The sequence below is a fragment of the Chenopodium album genome, chromosome 13 (assembly GCF_948465745.1).
Source record: "Chenopodium album chromosome 13, dcCheAlbu1.1, whole genome shotgun sequence".
NCBI lineage: Eukaryota > Viridiplantae > Streptophyta > Magnoliopsida > Caryophyllales > Amaranthaceae > Chenopodium > Chenopodium album.
Window position 1 is genome coordinate 51,540,135 of NC_137846.1, and position 22,271 is coordinate 51,562,405.

The window sequence follows — 22,271 nt, forward strand, 5'->3', positions numbered from 1 at the left end:
GTAGCTGCATATCCTTGTAAATTTGGTCCAAATATCAAACGACCATAGAAGGAAATGGCGAAATGGACTGGGTAATTCAAAAGTTCAACAAAATACCAACTTCATCATTTCAGCAAATACTATCGAAATTAACTGCAAATTAAAATACTATTGAAATAAAAAAAAAAAAAAAAAAAAAAAGGAATACCATCAAGGATTGTTGGAGAATACCATCAAAGATTGTTGGTATCTAAAAGAATACCATCAAGAATTGTTGTAGAATACTATTAAGGGTTGTTGGTATCTAAAAGAATACCATCAAGAAGTTTGTTGGTATCATAAAAAGTACCATCAACAACAACAGATAGAATAAGAACATCACCAACGGTTTGTTCCCGCCATGTTTTGGGACCAAAGTTTGTCACATGTTGAGAACTCCATTTGAGGAAATAGCAAAACGAAAAACTCAATTTGCCAGAATTTCTTTTTTTTGAGAAATTAATCTTATGAGGAAAAAAGAATAGTTCTATCTTATATACATTTTTTTTTGTTTTTTTTTTTTTTTTTTTTTTTGGGCAAACAATTAAAGGACGATATACCCTTATTAGAGTCATGAGTCATGGATGACTCTAATTGCTAGAGTCCTAAAATTCCTTGAGGTGGGTAAGTAAATTTCCATATTTTGTGGGAATTGGAAATTCCCATAAATTGTGACTTCCTCGGTTCCGCCATTTGTGTTTTTATATTGTCAACCAAACAACATATCCAAAAGTAAATTATGGGAAATTTAAGTGCCTATGGAAACTAAAGACAACCAAACAACACCTTAGTTTTCTATCCCTTTTTTTATTAAAAAATTTTGTATACACCCGGTTTACACTAATATTAGTGTACATCGAGCAGTATAAGAGTAACTTTTAGCTAATTTTAGGGTAACTTTTTGCCTTTGTTTGGGTAACTTCAAACATAATACAATTTTTATACAAATAGACAACAAGAAAAGTTTTATAAAGATAATTTAATTACATTCAATCACTAATAATTGATTTTAGTCATTTAAAATGTGTTTCTTTACTAATAAAGCGTATATAATTTTTATTTGTATTGGGTTACTTTTATGCATATTGGGGTAACTTTTATTCATTTTAGTGGTAACTTTTGATCACTTTACACTATCTTTATAATGAATGTACAATAATTAGTGTACACCCGATTTTTTAAAAGTTTGTGTTTTTTATTTGAAGTCTAACTAAGTCACTCATCGCCTAGAGACAGACTGACTCCTAGCTAGACAGACAGTGTCTAGCATTGGCGTGAGGTTTGGCCTGATGGAAGCCACCCTCCCAGGAATTCTGATGTAATAGTTTCAGTCCTTGTAACAAAGCCTAACTTTTCCTTCAAAAGAAAACATATTGAAAGCGGAGGAAATATAAATAACGTTACAAAATTGTAATTTATACATAAAAACTTGTGTGTCCAAATTTGAATACAGAATAGTAATCTACAGTTCAACATTGAGTTTGTTGACTATCCAAATTTGAATGTTCTTTGCATATGACACTAGGTAAAGACAACAATTCAAATCTACAATTCTACACTACAACTCTGTAGAATTGTAAATCTGATCTACAACCAATTTATATGGTATCCTAAATATTTGCTTGTTTCAAGTTTCAACTATGACCTCATACAATGTTGGCTGCAAATAACAGCAGTCTCCAAATTTGAATGTTCTTTGCGCATACAAAACTAGAAAGAAAGACGCAAACTACAATCCTAAAACTTTATTACTTATTTATTCTCTCAAATAAAGTCCAACATCACATTACATCTTCAAATGCTTTATTGCAGTTTGTACATCCTTGTCCCCTCTGCCACTGCAGTTGAGAACAACCTTAGTTCCGTTTGGAAGAGTTGGACACAGCTGCTCCAAAAAGGCAAGTGCATGAGATGTCTCCAGAGCAGGAATAATGCCTTCAAGTCGGGATAATCTCTTGAATGCTGAATACACATACCAAAGTCAGGAAGGGAGTTAGGACAGCAAATGCAGAAAGCCTTATATGGATAGCATAGTATAGCTGAAATGAATTACTACAGCAAGACAAGTCATTGACGTTTAGAGCAAAATACTGTAAACCTTGACACTTTAGACCGTGCAATTATTTAAAAAGCAACAATAAGCAGATATAAGCAGTTGAACAGGAGATAAAGTTGTCAATTTATTTAGGTTAATGATGATGGTTATAATTAGACTGAAGTTGAATTCACTCAAACGTAGGTAGTTTCTGAGCAGTGAATGTCGGCAGAGAATAGTAGGTAATCAAGAAACAACAGAAAAAATTCATTTCTAATCGCAGGTGAGACCAAAAGATCTTTTCTTAGTCATGACCTCCAACCAGTTAATAATAATAATAATAATAATAATAATAACAATAACAATAACAATAACAATAACAATAACAATTCAAACCAAACAATAACAATTCAAACCAAACTTAGTTTCTAAAATGGGGGTAAGAAGATAAACTTCGCAACAACAACTAAGTCAGCCATATTTTACTTCAAAACACCCCTCAACCCCACACACACCTCTTTGTTTTGAAAAGTGGTGAATGGTTGATCACAACTAGAGAGAACTTTAGACAGTTCAAGGGGAAATCAGAAAACACAGATCAAATAAGCAATTCTAGATCACAATCTTCGTCAAAAAATTACAGAGATTACCTTCCAATGCCTCTTCATCAGTTACACTAAAGTACTCAGCACGTCCCAAGTCTTTCAGATAGCTATGCTCAGGACCAACTCCAGGATAGTCTAAGCTGATGTTGGGGAAAGAGGTCAAGAATTAATAGCAATATCAATACAGTAATTTAAATTGGTATAACAGTACCAATTGATATCACAAAGCACATAGTAAATAAAATCCAATCTTTTCAGGTGATCAACAGATGACATACCCTGCACTAATGGAATGAGGTTCTATTATCTGCCCATCATCATCCTGCAACAGATAGCTCATTGCTCCATGCAACACTCCAATCTCCCCTTTAGTCAATGTAGCCGCATGCTTGCCACTATCTAAGCCAAACCCAGCAGCTTCAACACCAATCATCCTAACATCTTTGTCCTCAACAAACTCATGGAAGAGACCCATGGCATTTGAACCTCCTCCAACACATGCAACCAGCACATCTGGCTTGCCACCCCATTTCTCTAATGCTTGTTGCCTAGTTTCTTTACCAATGACAGCATGGAAGTCTCTGACCATCATGGGGTATGGATGCGGGCCAGCAACAGACCCTAATATATAATGTGTTGTCTCCACATTTGTCACCCAATCCCTTATAGCTTCAGATGTAGCATCCTTCAGAGTAGCCGTGCCAGAATGGACAGGTCTAACCTATATACCAATAAATTAAGAGATTTATGAGTTTCACAATTTTGCAGGGCAGTTTAGTATGACAGTCTATCTTGTACAAAGGCTAAGTCAGATTCGCATAATTCAGAAGCCAATAAACATTTTGCAGTATACGATCAGAGAAAATTTGCACAGCCATCCAAAAAATAAAATACATAACAGGTATGGCAAGGCCATTGCAGCCAAAATTCTGTAGAGATTTATCACTTTAAAACTACAAAAATGCAAGAGAAGAGGGGAGGATATTTAATACAAATGATAACAGACCTCAGCACCGAGAAGACGCATTCGGAAAACATTCAAAGCTTGTCTTTCCATGTCTTGTGCTCCCATGTAAATAATACATTGCAACCCAAACCGTGCACACACAGTAGCAGTTGCAACTCCATGTTGACCAGCTCCAGTTTCAGCAATGATACGTTTCTTTCCTAATTTTTTGGCAAGCAAAGCTTGACCAATAGCATTATTGATTTTGTGAGCACCAGTGTGGTTCAAATCTTCCCTCTTCAGGTATATGTCAGGCCCTTGACCATTAACAAGCTTGTAATGCTCAGTAAGGCGTTCTGCAAAGTAGAGAGGAGTTTCTCTCCCCACATAGTCCCTCAGTATCCCATCTAGCTCTTTCTGCGTAAAAAAGAAAAGGAAAACATTTTTATCAACAAACTGGCAACAATGACACACAATTAGGACCATACCCGTCAATCAACAGTATATGTGGAGTTCTTTTAACATTTTTTGATTTTTCGAAACTGAAGTAGCATTAAAATCTATTTAAAAACTCTGCATGGCTAATAACCTAAAGTATCGCAAAATTAACTATGTCAAAGCCTAATTTGAATAAGTTCTTCAAATACAACATTTCTCAATATCTCACCTTCTTCATTCATAGTATCATAGGCAAATTTCTTACTAATCTATAGTTTTCTAATATGATTATCATTAGAATATGAAAATTTTCTATTACACTGAAATAAGGGGCCAGATAAATTGCAGGAAGGAAAAGGGTAATAACATAAAAATTTCCTATCCCTAACCCAATCGAATCAAAACTTGTTAATGAACACAAAATACACCATAAAAGAGAGGAGATGACCTCTAGATCGTTGTACAGTGATTTCATCTCAGTCATTTTACAATAATTGCATCTCAATCCTACTCAAAAATACATGCAAGTCACTCCAATAAGCAACAAAAAAATGAAATCAGCCACACAAAGTTAAACCTCACTTTTCAACATGTTTTTTTTTTTTTTTTTTTTTTTAAGATAAACAACCATCACTTTCAAAACTGAGTCCCCAAATAACTCCAAATTTCTTCTTTTTCTCTAATAAACCCGACACCCCACATCAATTTCTCAAAAATAATGTAACTTTATCAATTTATTTATCAAGAGCAACAATTTCCCAATTCCCATTATAGCAAATTAATCGGAAACTTGTAGATAGATATATTACTTCTGGGAACATATCAAATTATCAACTTTATAAGTGACTTTGGAAATTAGAAAATGAGTACATTTATTAAAATCAATCATAGAAAATGCAAATACATATCAAATGCAAATGACTATGTTGAATATAATTGTAAATTAGAATCTATTTTTGAAAATGCTGTGATTTCCACAATCAATAATTCAAAAGGTTGTAAATGAAAAATTACCCAAGACATTAAAGAATCCAAACATCAAATTCATCAACTTTTTTGTGGGTTAATTCCTTTAACGTTAACAAAACAATGGAAAAATCATATTCAATCCAATCACATCCACCAAAAATAACAATTTAAAAACAGAAAAAAAAAATGAAAATAAACCTGAAATTCATCATCACTGGATAGAGCGCGGAAAGCGGATTCAAGCTCAGTAAGAGCATACATTAGGGTTTCCGGCACATACTTTCCCCCAAATTTCCCGAACCTTCCAAACGAATCGGGTCGTTGAAAAACGCTCAAATCACTCTCATCCTCCGCCGCCGCTTTGGAAGCCAAATCAGGGGCCATAACACAGCAAATTGAACCACGTTTTGGGGATAATTTTAGGGTTTTTGATTGCGATTGAAACGAGAGATTGAAGGGTGAATTTGAGATTGAAATAGAATGGTAGGGTTTTGGGAGAATTGATGAAGAAGTTCTGGTTGAAAGTGTTGCTGTGCTTGTTGCTAATGCCATTCCAAACAAACAAACGATTTGATTTTGATTTTTGAGAGAGAAAGATGGGAAATTTGAGGGTGTTTTTTTTATTTCAATGATTTTGTGGGTGCTAAAAATTGGCATGTACAAGTAGTGTGTTATTTATATGCAAGTTAAATTGAGCACGTAATGAGGTGTTTGGTTTATATCCACGACTTGAATTGGATTGGATTGGATTGGATTGGATTGGTTTAAATATCTAGTCATTTTTGTGGGATTTTTTTGTGTATATATTAAGGAAATGAATTGTGTTCTTTCCGTTATGGTTGCAAGTGTATGGTATTCCCTTCTATCTTATATGTTGTTTTAAATATAACATCAATTTTAGTGGAAACTAAATTTTTATATATTATAGTGTAACTGATTTGTTTTCTTAAATAAATTTTATGCATTTTTCAACGCAACTTTCAATGACATTTGTTATTTGTTGATATGTATGCAATGCTAGTAGCCTAGTATGTTACGCAATATATCAATGTTCAATTCATAACAATACTAGTAAAGAATAAACACAGAATATTCTCCTTCTAAATTTAGGATATATTGTGTATAAAAATATTTTCATGATATGTTTACTTATTTTGATAGTTACCTAATCTGATCAGGATCGTAATGGTATAAACATTGATCAATAGAAATCACTTTGATAATGAAATAGTTTGATATTAACTTACAAATAGCCTCATGATTCGATGTCAATATTGGGAAGAAAAAACAATTTTTATTCAAAAATTATTTACTTTCCAAATAATAGGTATTATGGTAAAAATCATGATTATAATTATTGATATACGAAGTATATGAATCACATAGGTGATATCATTTATACTACTTCATAAATATATGAATGAAATAACATACAACAAATAATACATCATTTTCGTGGGGAGAAAATGAAATTTGAAGTCGTGACCTCTGTGTCACATTAGCTCTAACACCATATTAAAAAATCATCTTAATCAAAAGCTTAATCTAATGGTTGAGGTCTAAAAATATGTTTTATATTCTATCAATTTTTATTATGCCGCTTTATAACTTGCTCAGAAAAAATAAATGGTATTTACTTTTTTAAATTGTTCATTTTTACAACTTGATAAGAGTATTCACACATTATTCAAAAAGGCGAGCATACGTTAATTTATTGTAAGACGGGTTAAAATTATCTTAAAAATATTTAAAGTTACCATTTTGCTACAAAAGATATTATTTTATTTAAAAAAGAAAACTTATAATGTATTGGTTTAATTATTTTTTTTATAGTATATAATTATGAATATGTAAGAAATTACACATTAAAATAAAATTCAAATAAAAAACAAATTAACAAATTACCTTTTAAGGGGTTAAAATTATAATAAAAATATGATTAAACTTATCTCCAAATTGACCGTTTTTACAACAAGTTTAACTTTAAAAGACTAATCTTACACTAGTGTACAGTGTACCATATTCCCACGTTCAAAATTTCTGCACTCTAGAATTATCGTTGTCACTCCTTGTCAGGGTTGGTTGTTACGACTTACGGGCCATGCAAAAAATTTCCACGTGCAACGTTAGCATCCTCATTAGTCATTCGCATCCCCACCAAATATGGAAAAAGCCTCACCTCCAAACCATGTGCTCTATAGTTTATTTTCAATTTTCGTGGTTCCGTTTATTACCTTATTTTTATCGAATTGAAATTATTTTTAATAAATTAAAATTAATTTTGATGAATTGAAATTATTTTACTGATTATCTATTATATTTATTTTTTTAGAGTTATTAATTTTTAATAAATTAAAATTATTTTTACTAAACTGAAATTAATTTTACTGAATTGAACTTATTTTTACTGAATAAACTTTTTTTTTTTTTTAAGGTGAAGGTACATGGCAAAATAACGAATTTGTTCATATAAATAAAAATGAAATTACAAATATGAGGTATTGACCCTATTTGTCAATTAGCTTTTAATATTGACTTTCCCACCTCATATTTTTTGCCCCATAAGAGCATCCACATTGTTGAAAAATAGGCTGGCTCTCCTTTAACAAAAGATGAAAATGAGGACCTTCCCATCAATATTACTCCTTTCCCATTTACTAAATACTTTTGGGGAGGTTAATTTGATTGAAAGCCTCCCAAAATTATTGTGATCCTAAATCCCAAATTGCCCCAAAAGTTAATGATGGTAAAAAATCAAATGTGTCAAATAAATCGTATTCATACAACTTTACTCGTAAAATATTAATGATCGTAAAAAGTCAAATGGGTCAAACGTAAAAAGTCAAATGGGTCAAATAAATAGAACATGACATGGAAGGAGTAAGTTAGGCCTCATTAGTTTGTTCACTCTCCTCAACCGCCAGCCGATTTTATCGTCCATTTTACGGTCGCGCATCGCCTCCTACACTGCTGCCGTGACTCAGCCAAACCCTTCAAATTTGCTACTCCTTATATAGGTAATTTTCTGCAGTTTACCTCTATATTTATTTCCTAATTTGATGTTAATTATTATCCAATTTTTACTTCATTCAGTGTACAAGTGTTTGAGACAATTTGTAATTTCATCTACATTTATATAATTATTATATTTTTTCTCTAACATTGAGGGAAAATTATGGTTCTTTGCATTTAAAGTTACTAATTACTATGTTGGGTTAATGTTGAATTATGTAATTTGTTTATTCAAAATTTATCAACTTTATGCATTATGTTAGTGATCATCTTTACTAATTTTACTTTAATTACATGAACTAGCTGTGATTTATACTTTGTTTGACTGATAGTATTTGATTTTTGTGTAATTTACTAATCCGTTGCGAATATTACTTACAAATTCATGGAACAATTGGCATTATCTGCTTTTAAATGTTTGATATGGGCACTGTGAAATTGTGAATGTTCCTATGATCCTATTTGATAGGAAATTTTGGTTATGGTGTGTAGATGAGTCCTTCAGAGGCTCGGAAATCTCCAACAAGGCGCCATGTTAATCGGCCCTTGGTTTTTCCCCGAAGAGGGGCCGAGGTGAAACTGGCAGAAGAGGAAGTTCGCCTGTTGCGAGCTCCTCTCGTAGTAGGGATAGGGGTAGTTCACCAGTGAGGAAGAGACATTCTGAGTGAGTTAAGTCACCTAAACAAGTGAAATCGAGCTATCCTATGCCTTGGTCTCCATCACCCTAGGACAAAATGTTTAAAGAGTGTTCGGGTTGGAAAGGGTGCTGATAAAAAATCAGAGAGGGAACATGAGAGAAATGTTGGTGAAGGAAGTGATAAGCATGAGAGGAATTATATGAAAAGGGGTTTTGAGAGGGAATTTCCTAGGGATAGTAGAGAGCGAAAATTTGAGGGAAAAAAGGGCAAAGATAGAGATGACACTCATGGTAAATCTTCTAGACATAGACACCAGCTATCCAAGTCCCCATCAGGGTTCACCATCATCACTAGAGTCGGCAGAATTCACCTCCGCGGCTCCGCCGGCCTCTCACTCCACAGCTCGTGATGAGATGAGGTGTCTGCTGATATTCAAAATCTTTACTTTGTTTTTGATAGCCTTATCACGCCTTCTTCTTTTAAGGTCTATAAATTGCAATCTAAATATAACAGGACCTTGTATTTATTAATCCTTGATGTCTTATTGGTCTACTTGTATTCTTATGTTTTTGGTAATGTATCATGGAAGCTTTTCATGTTGGTAGTTTTAGTGGAAATAGGTGGTTGGCAATCATGACTTACTTATGGGTAATTTCACTTGTCTGCTTGATTGATTCATTTATCTTGTTATCATGTGTTTAGGCTCTGTGCTTAATATATCTGTGAAGGTACACTCTTAACGTGTAGTGATTGGGTTTTCTTCAGAATAAGTGGTAAATACTAAATAGTAGTTATGTCCTAGCAATATGAGAAGCAAAACAAATGTAATTGAGTTCAAATTTTTGACACGGATCAAGTCCTTAGATTATTTATGAACACTTGATTTTAGAAATGAAATGAAATGAATATTTGTTAGTTCATAGTCTGGTAGTATCTGATTATGCCATTATGTATTCCTAAACCCTTCCTTTTTCACACCATCACTTCATTAATTGCCAAAAGTAATTGAATTTCGAATGTTTCCTTAATAGTATAGTTGGATAATGGGTTCAAGATTACTTTGAGAAATGACTAACAAATTGAAACCGTTCCGTGGATCAACCTCTGGTTATGGTGCTGTAAAGTGCTAAGTACTGAGAATTGAGATTCCACTGCGGATATTAAAGTATTTCTCAAAGAAATGTAGATACTTGTATTTTGTACAACATAGTACATAATTTTTCTTTTTCCTTTTGGGTTATTAGATCCTCTATGTTTTTTACTCACACGTTTTTACTACTCCCTTAAAACTTCCTTGAATTTTATCCTTGGCTCTATTTTAAAACTCTCTTAAATTTTAATTGGATGCTCTTTCTTTTTCTCACTTTACACTCCTTTTTTTCGAACTCTTTTGACTGATTATCTTGTTATGTCCTTTTTTCTCTATCGGACGGTTCCTTATGACGATTCATGTAAGCCAAACCCAAATCATCTTGGGACTAAGGCTTTGTTGTTGCTGCTGCTGCTGCTGTTGTTCCTTATGATGGCTCCTTATTAGGTCCTTTGGTGCTTTTAGCTGTTTGGTCATTTTGTGTCCTTTCCTATATAGCTTCCACTTTGTGCATAAAGTTGGCACTTTTGTAATATTCTCTGTATTTATGTCTGGGAGTTGATGCTTATATCTAAAATTCTTGTGGTTTCTATTTTACAGGATGAAGAATCCAGAGGAGCTGAGCACCAGTGAGTATTTAATTGGCAAAATTCCCATGCTGAAGTCTTGCCAATTATCATTAATCCATGTTCTGATTTGGGTTAAATCTCCCTGGTTCTTTCTTTCTTTGATGGTACATATATTCTGCCTTAAAATCTGTGGCTGTTTGTTTCTATGCAGTGTTTGATTTCTTGCTATTAATGTGCAATTACTTTTTCTTTTGGTGGTGGGTCTTGATAGTTTTTAGTTCTCTTTTTGTCTTGCTTGAGCAGAGGTGATGCAACTGATTCACTATCAATGATGGAAGCTACTGAACAGACATGAAGAGGTATATAAAATAGACTTGTTTGTAGAAATGGACCCTTTAATGCAAAAATGGAGACAGTTGTACTCCATATATGTTTATGCTTTATTTTCTGGATGAAATATCTTCTCCATTTGGGTATATACCTGTTAAAATTCTTTCTTGGTACTTATTTTTTCAACTGTGAAGTACTCTGTATTTAGTTTACACTATACTACTGTATTTTTCTAATTAATTGTTTGAGTTTGCTGATCCATTTATAAATTTATCATAAGCAGCAAAAACCTTCGTTTGAGCTATCTGGAAAGCTTGTTGCAGAAACCAATCGAGTAAGAGGTAATTATCAAGAATCCAACCCCTTGATTTATTGTCTTTTTTCTTTGGATATTGGTTGCTTATTACTTGAGGATTTTGCACAGAAGAGACGATCATTTAGCCTTGTAGATAGCTTACTGTCCTATATGAAATACTTGTTTTACTTGAACACTTGTAGACAAACGTCCATTATTTGGTTTTGAAGGATGAACAGCATAGAAAAAGAAAAGAAATAGGGGAGGGTGTGTGTGTGTGTTGGGGGGTGGGGGGAGGGGAGGTGGGCATAACCCAAATTTCCTTTTTTGGCTCCGAGTATTGGATCAACAACTTATGAATCATATACTGTATAGCTAGTGGCTTTATTGGGTTATGCCTGAATTCTTAATTCCCTTTTATCAACAATAAATCCTTGATCCTTCTCATGGATAAAGAATTAAGGGAATTGAAGAGCTTTTATCTGCTGGATTGGTGAAGAATGTGTGGGAGAGTGGGAGGTCAATTCAGCAATTTGGGTGGGCAAACCAAAAGAGTGGATTGCCTCTTTGTTTTTCCTTTCCTGCAGAGGGGGGGGGGGGGGGGGGGGGAGGGGATAGGGATAGAGGTGCTGGTGGGTTTTGGTAATCTGGATTGGAAGGGGTTGTTCTGAGGCTAGTAGCCAGTGGGGGCCAGTTGCCAATTCGTCTATTGGTCATCTTCCCTGTCTCATATCTCATCTAACGTATGATATTTAGGTCTTTTGACTTTCCTCATTTGAACAAGCTCTTTGAATCTCTTGGAAGTTTCCTACAAATCTTTATTGGTTAGAAAGATACTTTTGTCTATGTTAACTCACCGAGAAACATCCAACACTTAGATACATGCTTGTTATATATTTACATGGCAATTCAACTGTAAGTGTATTTTCCTACCTATGGCTACAATCCTACTGTGGATCTAACAAATTAGGGCTAGCAGCTCTTTAGTAATTGCATAAAACTTGAATGTATTGAAAAATGTTGGGATTAATAAATATTACTATCTTTGATATAAATACAAATGGTAGTGAGATTTTGATAAAGATTAATGAAGCGATATCAATTAATAACCAAGGAATTTTAACAAGGATTAAAACAGCCAAGATAAGAAAATATCCCAAAAGGTAAATCATCTACAGTTAGATTAATAAGAAAAAAGGGAACTTGTGCAAACATTTTGTTGTTTGACGAGTCAGCCCAGTCAGTTTATGGTTGTGTACATATGGACCTCTGTGGCTGTGCCTTTCTGCTTTTTCCAAGATCCACTAAAATCTTGTTGTAGATATGTCAAACAGTTTCACTGGATGATGCAACAGCCAACAGCTATCTAAATGTACTCCAAGAAGGAATGTCTAGGGAATAGACTGATCACTAGCAGGGAACCTGGTGGTTGGGGGGAGGAGAGTGGATGAATGATTGAGAGCCCTTGTGGTGAAGAGGATAGGGTTGTATCTTATATTATGGTGGCATTAAGTTTTCTCTTTGAGATGACCTTTTTACTGCACATTAACAGAGTTAGTTAGCTGAATAAAAACACTTGTTTATGAAGTTATCAGATTCATTCAAGGTGCTAGAATCACCCACTAGTGACAGAGTGACAGACTTACAAGTCAATTTCAATTAGTAGATTGGCTGTTTATTCTAGAAAATTAGCTACCTTATATGGATCCATATATTTCTCTGGGAAACTGCTGATAATAAAACAAAGCTCTGAAAATTCGGGGGATAGGGTTAGATCCACACACTAGAAAAAGAAACTGTGAATTTCATTTAGAAAGATGTTAGTGTGCAGCTTTGCACTTGTATCATGATTTCCCAAACCAAGCACTATTAGTTCCACTATACTCCTGATTAAACAGGACGAGGAGTGGTGGATCAAGACTGAAAAATTTGGCAGGTAGAAAGCAAGTAAAATAGGGATGTTAATAGCCTATGAGAATCTTCTGGTTTTGAGAATCCGAGCAATCACATCCAGTTATCATATTGGCGATTTGAAAGAGAGGAAAATATGCTTATCAACATGTGCAGGACAATGCGATGATATATAAGCCTATAGGGATTCTTTATTGTTTAACCACTTTTGAGATAATCGCTTCATCTTTATTTCTGATCAAATTTGGACAAGGCTGGGCAACTTATTCACTTGAGTTTCTTACCTGCAGATGGACACCTAATTGCTAAACTGAAGTTTATATATTTTTTAAATACAATAATTTATTGTGGCAGTTGTTACTTTAAGATGGCACTTGTATGTTTTCAAGGGTGGTGAAGCTTTAAATGGTAAGTTGTAAATAGCTGTTCATTCTATTCTATCTATGTCCCCGGGTAATGTGGTTTTGTGTGGTCCTTTTGGCTTATTGCAGTGCAAGCTATTTTGCAACTTTCTTTTGTTTCCTTTAAACATTTGAACTCTGATATCATAATGTTAAATCTAGAAGGATGCTCCTGTGTTGGATCATATTTACTTCTGCCCCTTAATATTGTTTGCAATAACCTTACTAGATTGTCACATTAAAATAAATAACACTTCCATTATAATTGCTTCTTTTCCTTTCTTTGTCCATCATATCAACCCTCTTTCTCTCTCTAAACTTTCTATCATAACACCTTTTCTTCTCTGTCCATCTCCTACCAAAATTGTGTTTAATTGTATGTTTTTAACAAGTATCCTAAATAATTGTACCAATGCTAACGTAAAAACATTTTTAACAACAAATGGAATTTTAGTAGTTTAGCTAAACAAAATCATGCATTGCAGCAGCATAGATGATGATAAAGGTCTTTTATTGTCTTTCTCTATAATGAATTAATGATGATAATTATCTTCTGTGAAATTTAATTATAAAGGAAAAGAAGATTTAGTGAAAATTTTGGTTATTTGAACCATTTAGTCTTGATTTATTTGGTATGTTCTAGTTTGACATGGTGAGAGTATATATGTTAAGCTTTGGAATTGGAATGAAGGTCTTAAGGGGATGTGGATTATTCACTTTTTGATGTAAGAGAATGTAGTTGATGCCATAAAGGATTGTGTATTTATGAGTAACCTAGGGATTGAGGCTTCCTAAAACCTAGTGTTGTTATTGAATTTGGATTTAGGTGGCGGTAACCCAGCACTTGAAGAGTTGACACATTTAAGTTGGGTAAGATTTCATCCGATCAAGGTTTAACTCATCTGGTTGTCTTTCAGTTTTTGCGTGATGGAATCTTGCTGAGCCTTTTTGGGTAAGGTGCTGCTGGCACAGCCTTAACACTGCTAAGGGACTGGAAAGCTGATAATCTTGGTACACATCTCATGCAGATGATCTCTTGTCCTGTGCAGTCAACTGGTTGTTGAAGCTGCATGGCCATGCTTTTAGTAGATGGGATTTATGACAGTCCTTTTAGAGTTAGGTTGTTTTTATGAAGATTACAGGAAGAGTTGGTGACATAGGGGTGGTTACTGAGATAACCTTCTAGATGGTCAGGCCATACGCCCATTTGGGATAGGATGCCCGGTCATCAGGGGTCACGTGCCTATCACTCTTCATTTGTGTAATTGTGTGCGCTGCTAGTTCACCAAGATTTTAGTGTCCACTTCCTTTGGGGAGACAGGGGAGCTTCCTTGCATTCTTATCCAGTCATCCCCCCCTATTTCTTGGCTGTCAAGTAACAGGGTGTAATGAGAGTGACATGTCATTTTCACCTCTCTGTTAGGACAGCTGTTAAATTCTGTATAACAAATAAAGTTTAATCCGGTGAAAGGAGCAGCGTAAGATATGGTTGTGTGAAAGAGGACATATGTATATCGAGGCCATTAAGAAACTGAAAGAAAGGCTGAAACTTTATTTGGATACGGTAGCTTTTATTGCTTATAATTCTTTGCTGATATGTGTCTTGGGATATTTAAGACTGAAATATCTTCCAAGTGCTAGTCATTGCTTTAATAAAACAGGCTGGACTCCAACAGTCCTATGTTTATTAAATGCTTTATTCCAAGGAAGGTATGCTTCGCTTCTGTAATTCTAGTTCCTGATGTAATTAGATCTCATGTTCTTCAGAGACACTTTACGTGCATCGCCAGAGTTGTTACCTATTTGGAAGAGAGCGAATGGTTGCCAATATCCCTACAGATCATCCCTCTTGTAGCAAACAACATGCAATCCTTCAATATCGGTTAGTGTGCTACAAGCAATTTCCTTCCAAGTTATCAACTGGTAGCCTTGTTTGACCAATTGTACTTCTGGGCAGGCAAGTTGAAAATAAGCAACCCGAGGGCAGGTTGTCAAAGGCAATAAGGTAAAGCACTTGCTTCATTTTCCCTTATCCTTGAAAAACTAGTCACTATATCTGTTTCAAGACTCTGAAGATCAGACTACTTTTCATTTATTGCTACTTGTCAGAAAACTTTGTAAATTTTCCCAGGACTTATATAATTTGCTTCTCATCTTTTGTGTCATTTGTTTTGCTGAAACTCTGCATTAATTTGATGAGAAGTATCTACGGAAAGCTTGTTAGTAGTGAAATGCTTGAAAGCTGCACGCTTGATTGGCTTGAACCAAATAACAATTGAAATATCTGAAATTAAATGCATGTTGATTGAAAATTTAAAGAACTGGATTAAAATAAGGATGCAAGTGAGTTTGGCCTTTTATTTTTGAGCAGCCAGTTGATTTCATTTTTATATATTATTTATTACTGTTTGTTTCTATTAATAGAGTACAGATCATGTGAATTGGCTTTGGTTTGGCCTTTTCTTGTTATTTGACAGGCCATACTTGATGGACGTTGGAAGCAAGAATAGGACCTTCATCAATGTAAGCCATTCTTATTATCTTCTTCATGTTCTGTGGTAATGGTTTAAACTTAATAATGTTTGTTAGGTGACCTGACTCAATCTGTTGCATTCACAGGAAGATCCTATTGAACTGCGATGTTATTGTGAGCTCTTTGAGAAGGATACCATTAAATTTGGTAATAGCAGGTAAATTTGGTAATGCCTCAACGTTATTATCCTGTGTCTATTAATTTACTTTCATGACCTGATATATGGGTTTCTCCAGTCGAGAATATGTGCTACTACATGAAAACTCCAATACCTAATCTACCTCAGCTTCCTGAGTCTTACTTGATCTTAATGACGCGAGAATATGCACAAGAATAATTCTTCCAGGATCTTGTTCCTGCAAATATGTGTTGCTAGTTTTCGACCAAATTTGGCTCATGTTGCTGATCTCTCTGGACTGGTTTTTGTTAGATGACAGAACTTGAAAAGGTTTGTACTCAAAGTTAGATTAGTACCTTAATTCTATTATCTTGTAGCAATCTGATGGGGTCATTACCATATCTTTCCTTTCCCAGTTTCTCCCCCAACCTGGCATGCTATAATAGTTTGTGCTTGATTGGATTATTATGAAATGTAATTTATGTTTGAATATTAATTTTTTTTTTTCCTTTTTTAAGGTTAGAAATATTGTATTATTATATGAAGTACGAAATAGTATAAGCGATCAAAGGTTGCGTTTTTATTTTATTTATTTATTTATTTATTTATTAAGGTTACTCGAGTATCCTAACCCTTAAATTTTACTTTGAATGTAAAGTGATGATAAATTGATTTTACTTTATCCTAGGAGTTTAGATTTATAGCTTTGTGCACAATTTCCTTGTCTATGTAGTTCTACCCACCTTTATCTTATGGTGTCTGCCAATGTATGGCTTTTTAAATATTTTTTGTCATATAAAAATAATGAAAGTTTGATACTTGTATTTTGAAAATGTAACATAGATAACAATAAATTTTCATAGGAGAAGAGATCCTCTTCTTGAGGGAGAAAAAAATCCTTTTAGAAGAGGAAGTGTTATCATAAACATAAAAACCAAATACAGCAAAGAGAAAACACACATAAGAAGCGAAAATTGGGGCTTTTCACCAATATAAAACATAGAAAAGGGGGAGTATTAAGCTTAACTTTTGTAACACCTTTTATATACACATGAGTGCACATAGAGATAGGTGCATCAAAACTCAAGAGTAGTTTTTTTTACTCATTTGAATTTGATATTGCTTACTTAAAAAGAGCAAAAAGAACAAAAAATACTCGTAGGTGTACAATGTACCCATACATATATAAATCTTTCTATTACTTTTGCAATATAAGCAATTACAGCTGTAGGTGCACATTAACATACTGTAACATAATACACAAAGTATCTCCATACTTAGTACTTAATATTCCATTTTGAAAGGAGAGAGTGGATGAGATTTGATACTGGCTCTGAAATCATGTTAAAGAATCATCTCAACCAAAAGCTTAAGCTTGATGGTTGGAGTCTCAAGCCTAAGATTGGTTCTATCAATAAACTTAAATTGAATTGATTACGTACTTCCACTTTTATAAACTTAACAAACGAATATTGTGTAAATTGTGATGACTTATCATAGACAAAGATTTTTCCAAATTCGCAGTGTTAGTAGTTAAGGTTAGAGAAGGAGAAGAAGACAAAGAAAGTGTTAGAAGAGTCTTGAGTGGTGTGTTAGAGAGAAAAATCTAGAGGTAGGAAAACATGAACAAGAATGGAGGACATGAAAACCTAGAAGAAAAAAATGTGCATTAAATTTTTTTTAGTATGGCCCACCCGGTTTATCAGAATTTAGCTCCAACGATATCCGCCCATTGGGATTCATAAATGTACCGTGCAAAACAAAAATTTTAAGAAAAATGCTAACAACATACTAGTTAAGGTTAGAGAAGGAGAAGTATACAAAGAAGGGGTTAGTCTTGAGTGGTGTGGTAGAGGAGAGAGAAATCGAGAGGTAAGAAAAATGTGCATTTCAATTTTTTTAGTATGGTCCACCCGTTTTATTAGAACTTAGCTTCAGTTACATCCTTCCATTGGGATTCGAAAATATATGTACAAAGCAAAATTTTTAAGAAAAATGCTAACAACATAGTAGTTAAGGTTAGAGAAGGAGAAGAAGACAAAGAAAGGGTTAGAGGACTCTTGACCGCTCAAGAGTCTTGAGTGGTGCGTTAGAGAAGAGAGAATCTAGAGGTAGGAAAACGTGAACAAGTGTAGAGGACATGAAAACCTGGAAGAAAAAATGTGCATTAAAATTTTTTTAGTATGGCCCACCCGGTTTATCAGAACTTAATTCCAACTACATCCGTCCATTGGGATTCGAAAATGTACAGTACAAAACAAATTTTTTACTCCTAAGAAAAATGCTAACAACAGAGTAGTTAAGGTTAGAGAAGGAGAAGAATACAAAGAAAGGGTTAGAGGAGTCTTGAGTGGTGTGTTAGAGGAGAGAGAAATCTAGAGGTAGGAAAACGTGAACAAGTGTGGAGGACATGAAAATGTGGAAGAAAAAATGTGCATTAAATTTTTGTTTAATATGGCCCATTCAGTTTATCAAAACTTAGCTCCAACTACATCCGCTCATTGAGATTCGAAAATGTATAGTACAAAACAAAATTTTTAAGAAAAATGCTAGCAACATATTTTGATAAGGAAATTGTTGACGGCACTCAAATATTTAGTCTTTTCTGAAATATTGCTACAAGCTATACCATAGAATTAAGGCAATAATTTAACTAACTTAAAAAAATTCGAACAAGCCCTTTCAAGTTCAGTTGATCAGCAATATGTGACAAATTTGTACGCGAACTTGCAGCACATATTTGCAGGAAGAAGTTAAGTAAGGTCCTAGATTATATAATAAGCATTCTATAAAAATAAACTTAAAAAGTACTAGTACATAAAAATTAAATTTGACGAAGTAATAATTTGATATTGGTTAACATAAATCGTCATAAGTAGCAAGAATCAGATGACTTGAACAACTTCTTTCACTTGCGTCCCTTCGTAGATGAAACCATCTTGAGAGATGACTTGAACCTTAAACTTTGCATTGTTCTCCTCAGCAAAATCTTTCATGCAGATAGCAATTTCCTCTCCAATTTTATTAGCATCCCTTAAGAAGAGTTTTTGTAAGGCACGTCCGTATTTAACAAAATTACTTAACAGATTAAATTCATTTGGTTTTCCTTGAAACCCTACCATTTTCACAACTTTCAACGTATTTGGTACACATCCTCGTGCACTTGGGATCAATCTATCCCAATATGTTAAAGGGCTCGTAGGCGCGTAGTAGCCATAGTACGCCATGTCTTCCCGTTCGATGAAATTAATTTAAACCATCAAATTAAATACTTATATTCAACATACTTTTTTTTTGATGCAAAGCTGGGGGCAGGAAATTAGATTAAAACAAGTTCAAAAGAAACAAGAGAGTTAAGGAGGTTTATCCTCCAATAATGCATCACGAACATAGTCTGGAGGTTCAGCTAAGATTACAATCGAAATGCCCCTATCCGGGGACTTTCTACAGACTTTGGCTAAGTGGCCAGCTACCCTGTTAGAGCTCCTGCCTTCATGATAAAGCTTTGCTGTTTGTAGTTTGTCAAACCGGTCCCTGCAAGATTTTAGAGTACTCAAGTTAGCATCCTTCGCCATCATTGCACCATGTATATTAGATCCACCACATGCTTTGAGTCCGAGGATATTTCCAGCCTACTCCAACCTTTTTCAATTGCAATTTTCAAACCTGTTGAGATAGCTAGCAACTCTCCCATTGTAACAGATTTAACTCGACTTTTCTGCTGAAATCCCAACAACCATGAACCTGAAAAATCACGAAATACACCTGCTATACCAGCCCACTCATCGTCTGAGGTGAAAGAAGCATCACAATTTAGCTTGAAATTGGGTTGTATGGGAGGGGACCAGCTAGGAGCAGAGGGAATGGACGTGCTAATGCTCGAGGAGATCCTTAAAGAGGTGTGAAATTCCCAAGCTAAAGCTTGGGCCTCTCTAAGGGACTGTTCTCGGGATTGGTTAAAGATACAATCATTTCGATTGAGCCAAAGTTTCCAGAGTATGAAAGAGAAGAAGGTTTTCCAGGGGAGAAGGACATCAAAAGAATTAGGGGGGTTATGTGCCAGATTAGTAAAGAGCCATTCTTGGAAAGGGAGGGAAAAGAAAGTGGGTGACATATGGAGCAGCTCCCACATTCCTTTTGCTTGAACACAATCCCTAAGAATATGGAGTGAATTCTTAGGTATATTATGACAGTAAACACAAGTATCCGAGGTGGTGATTTTCCTCTTACAAAGAGTTATCTTATGAGGTAATCTATCCAAGAAGCAAAGCCAAATGAAAAATTTGATTTTAGGGGCTGATTTAAGGCCCCAAATCCAATCCATTTTCCTGTTTTCCTTATTCTCTTTATGAAAAAGATTCATAGCTTTTTTAAAATCAAACCTTCCTTTTGAAGTTAGAGTAGAAAAGATGAAGTCTTGACATTCTTAATCTGAATCAGGGATAGGAACACTCATACAATTATTGACAATATCATCCGGGAGAACAAAAGATAAATTAGAGAAATCCCACTGGCCATTAAAAATACAATCCTCAAGCATAGTATCATCTTCCTCTCTCTAAAGGGGACCCTGGATGAGACTACTTAGAGAACCCGACCCCACCCAATTATCAGTCCAAGCAAAGATGTCCATCCCATCTCCCACACCCCATTGGATATAGGACTTAAAGATATCCCAAACTTTCCCATACTCCTCCAAAGATGAGACCCAGCAGAAAAGGCACGAAATTGGTTGTTAGGTTTGGAATATTTGTCTTTTAAGACCTGCACAACAAGATTGCTCTCCTGATTCAACATCCTCCACCAAAGTTTCAGCATATGGGCTTTATTCAAAGCTTTGAAGCATCTAATACCCAGTCCTCCAACCTCTCTAGGGATAGCTATGTTATCCCAGCCAACCAGATGTAACCCTTTAGAATTTTCACCCTTCCCCCACAAGAACTTAGCCAAGGAGCTATTAAGATGGTTTAACACAAAGATGGGAAGAAGCATACACTGCATATAATAGTTAGGGAGGGTATTCAAGGTGGCAGAAACTAAACACAATTTACCAGCCTTAGAAAGCATAGAAGATTTCCAGAGATCAAGTTTCTTAAGAATTTTTTCAAAAATGAACTTAACTTTATTCTTGGAGGGTCTACTACTAGAGATAGGGAAGCCTAGGTAGGGGCTTAAATCATCAATCTCTCTAAAACTCATAGCATCACAAAAAAGATCTTTGTCACTTTGAGGAGTGTTTCTAGAAAACAAGACTCTACTCTTTTGAACACTAATAGATTGACCAGAGAACGCACAGAAAATATCAAGGGTATCTTTGAGAGAGAGAATATTTTCAAGAGAGGTTTCTCCAAAAAGAAGAATATCGTCTGCAAATAGGAGATGGGAAATAGGAACTTGTTTTCTATCCATACAAAAAGGAGACCAAATCTTTCTATCCACCTCCCTATGAATCAACTGAGAAAGGATTTCCATACAAATAATGAACAAGTAGGGTGAGAGGGGGTCACCCTGCCAAATGCCCTTGGAAGTATTAAAATTCTCAATAGGAATCCCATTCACAAGGACAAAAGAAGAGACTGAAGATACATAAGACATAATGAGCTCAATGAAGGGGGGGGGGGTCCAAACCAAAGAAAACTAAGGCATTTCTCAAAAAAAAACCCACTCAACATTATCATAAGCATTCTCCAAGTCTAATTTGAGAATAAACGAACCCTTATTCCCTTCCTCTCTTTCATAGAATGCAAAATCTCATTCACAACAATCACAATAGTCTTAGTACCCCTCCCCGGAAGAAAGCTATTTTGGTTAGGAGAAATTTTAGAAGGAAGGAAACCACAGAGCCTATTAGCTATGATCTTAGTCACAATCTTGTACACCGTGGTGCAAAGGCTAATTGGTCTGAACTGGGTAATAGAGGAAGGATCAGAGACCTTAGGAATAATGGCTATCAAGGTTCTATTGATATTTTCGAGAATAGCTTTATCCTCAAAAAATTTCCTAATGAAGGAAGCAAGATCAAGGCTAATAGTATCCCAGAACTTCTTATAGAAAAAAGGGTGGTAGTCATCCGGACCCGGGGCCTTGAAAGACCCCATCTTGGAAATAACCCCCCAAATCTCATGGAGATCAGGAAGATGAGTAATCGAGATCATGGAACTATGCTCCGGGAAAGGGAGAGGGAAAGCATCTAAATTAGGAGGACTAACAAAGGAAGAGGAGAACAAATTTGAGAAATAACTCTTAATATGGTTCCTAAGAAGGGTAGGCTCTGAGATTTGGTCCCCAACTTCCGAACACAAAGAGATAATCCTATTTCTATTTCTCCTAATGAGAACTGACTTATGGAAAAATGAGGTATTC

At 34.8% G+C, this 22,271-nt stretch overlaps 2 protein-coding genes and 1 pseudogene across 3 annotated transcripts; 1 reads left to right on the forward strand and 2 right to left on the reverse strand.

The window, feature by feature from the left end:
• Window positions 1–1,413: 1,413 nt before the first annotated feature.
• On the reverse strand, window positions 1,414–5,655 carry LOC145574923 (tryptophan synthase beta chain 1). The gene is made up of 5 exons (XM_081632809.1): window positions 5,210–5,655; window positions 3,665–4,021; window positions 2,937–3,379; window positions 2,704–2,798; window positions 1,414–1,980 (listed from the first exon to the last, which is right to left on the reverse strand). Exons 1-5 carry the CDS (start codon window positions 5,561–5,563, stop codon window positions 1,805–1,807), a joined length of 1,425 nt encoding a protein of 474 aa, XP_081488935.1. The 5' UTR covers window positions 5,564–5,655; the 3' UTR covers window positions 1,414–1,804.
• A 2,860-nt stretch (window positions 5,656–8,515) lies between these two features.
• LOC145575703 (uncharacterized) lies at window positions 8,516–16,670 on the forward strand (annotated as a pseudogene). Its single transcript, XR_014098273.1, has 9 exons — window positions 8,516–8,997; window positions 10,352–10,484; window positions 10,934–10,991; window positions 13,211–13,264; window positions 15,025–15,139; window positions 15,215–15,262; window positions 15,735–15,780; window positions 15,877–15,947; window positions 16,027–16,670. The product of XR_014098273.1 is annotated as an uncharacterized LOC145575703 (transcript).
• Window positions 16,671–19,482: 2,812 nt separating this feature from the next.
• Window positions 19,483–21,503, reverse strand: LOC145575704 (uncharacterized). The gene is made up of 2 exons (XM_081633524.1): window positions 20,512–21,503; window positions 19,483–20,062 (listed from the first exon to the last, which is right to left on the reverse strand). Exons 1-2 carry the CDS (start codon window positions 21,501–21,503, stop codon window positions 19,483–19,485), a joined length of 1,572 nt encoding a protein of 523 aa, XP_081489650.1.
• Between the last annotated feature and the right edge of the window lie 768 nt (window positions 21,504–22,271).

What these genes read in the sequence shown, in the direction of transcription:
- LOC145574923 (XM_081632809.1), bottom strand. Translation starts at nt 5,563, where the DNA reads ATGGCATTAGCAACAAGCACAGCAACACTTTCAACCAGAACTTCTTCA. An exon ending in TGCGTCTTCTCGGTGCTGAG is followed by an intron (nt 3,380 to 3,664) that starts GTCTGTTATCAT and finishes ATTGGTATATAG; the next exon opens with GTTAGACCTGTCCATTCTGG. An exon ending in TGATGAAGAGGCATTGGAAG is followed by an intron (nt 1,981 to 2,703) that starts GTAATCTCTGTA and finishes ATGTGTATTCAG; the next exon opens with CATTCAAGAGATTATCCCGA.
- LOC145575704 (XM_081633524.1), bottom strand. Translation starts at nt 21,503, where the DNA reads ATGTCTTATGTATCTTCAGTCTCTTCTTTTGTCCTTGTGAATGGGATT. An exon ending in TTGCTTGGACTGATAATTGG is followed by an intron (nt 20,063 to 20,511) that starts GTGGGGTCGGGT and finishes CCATATTCTTAG; the next exon opens with GGATTGTGTTCAAGCAAAAG.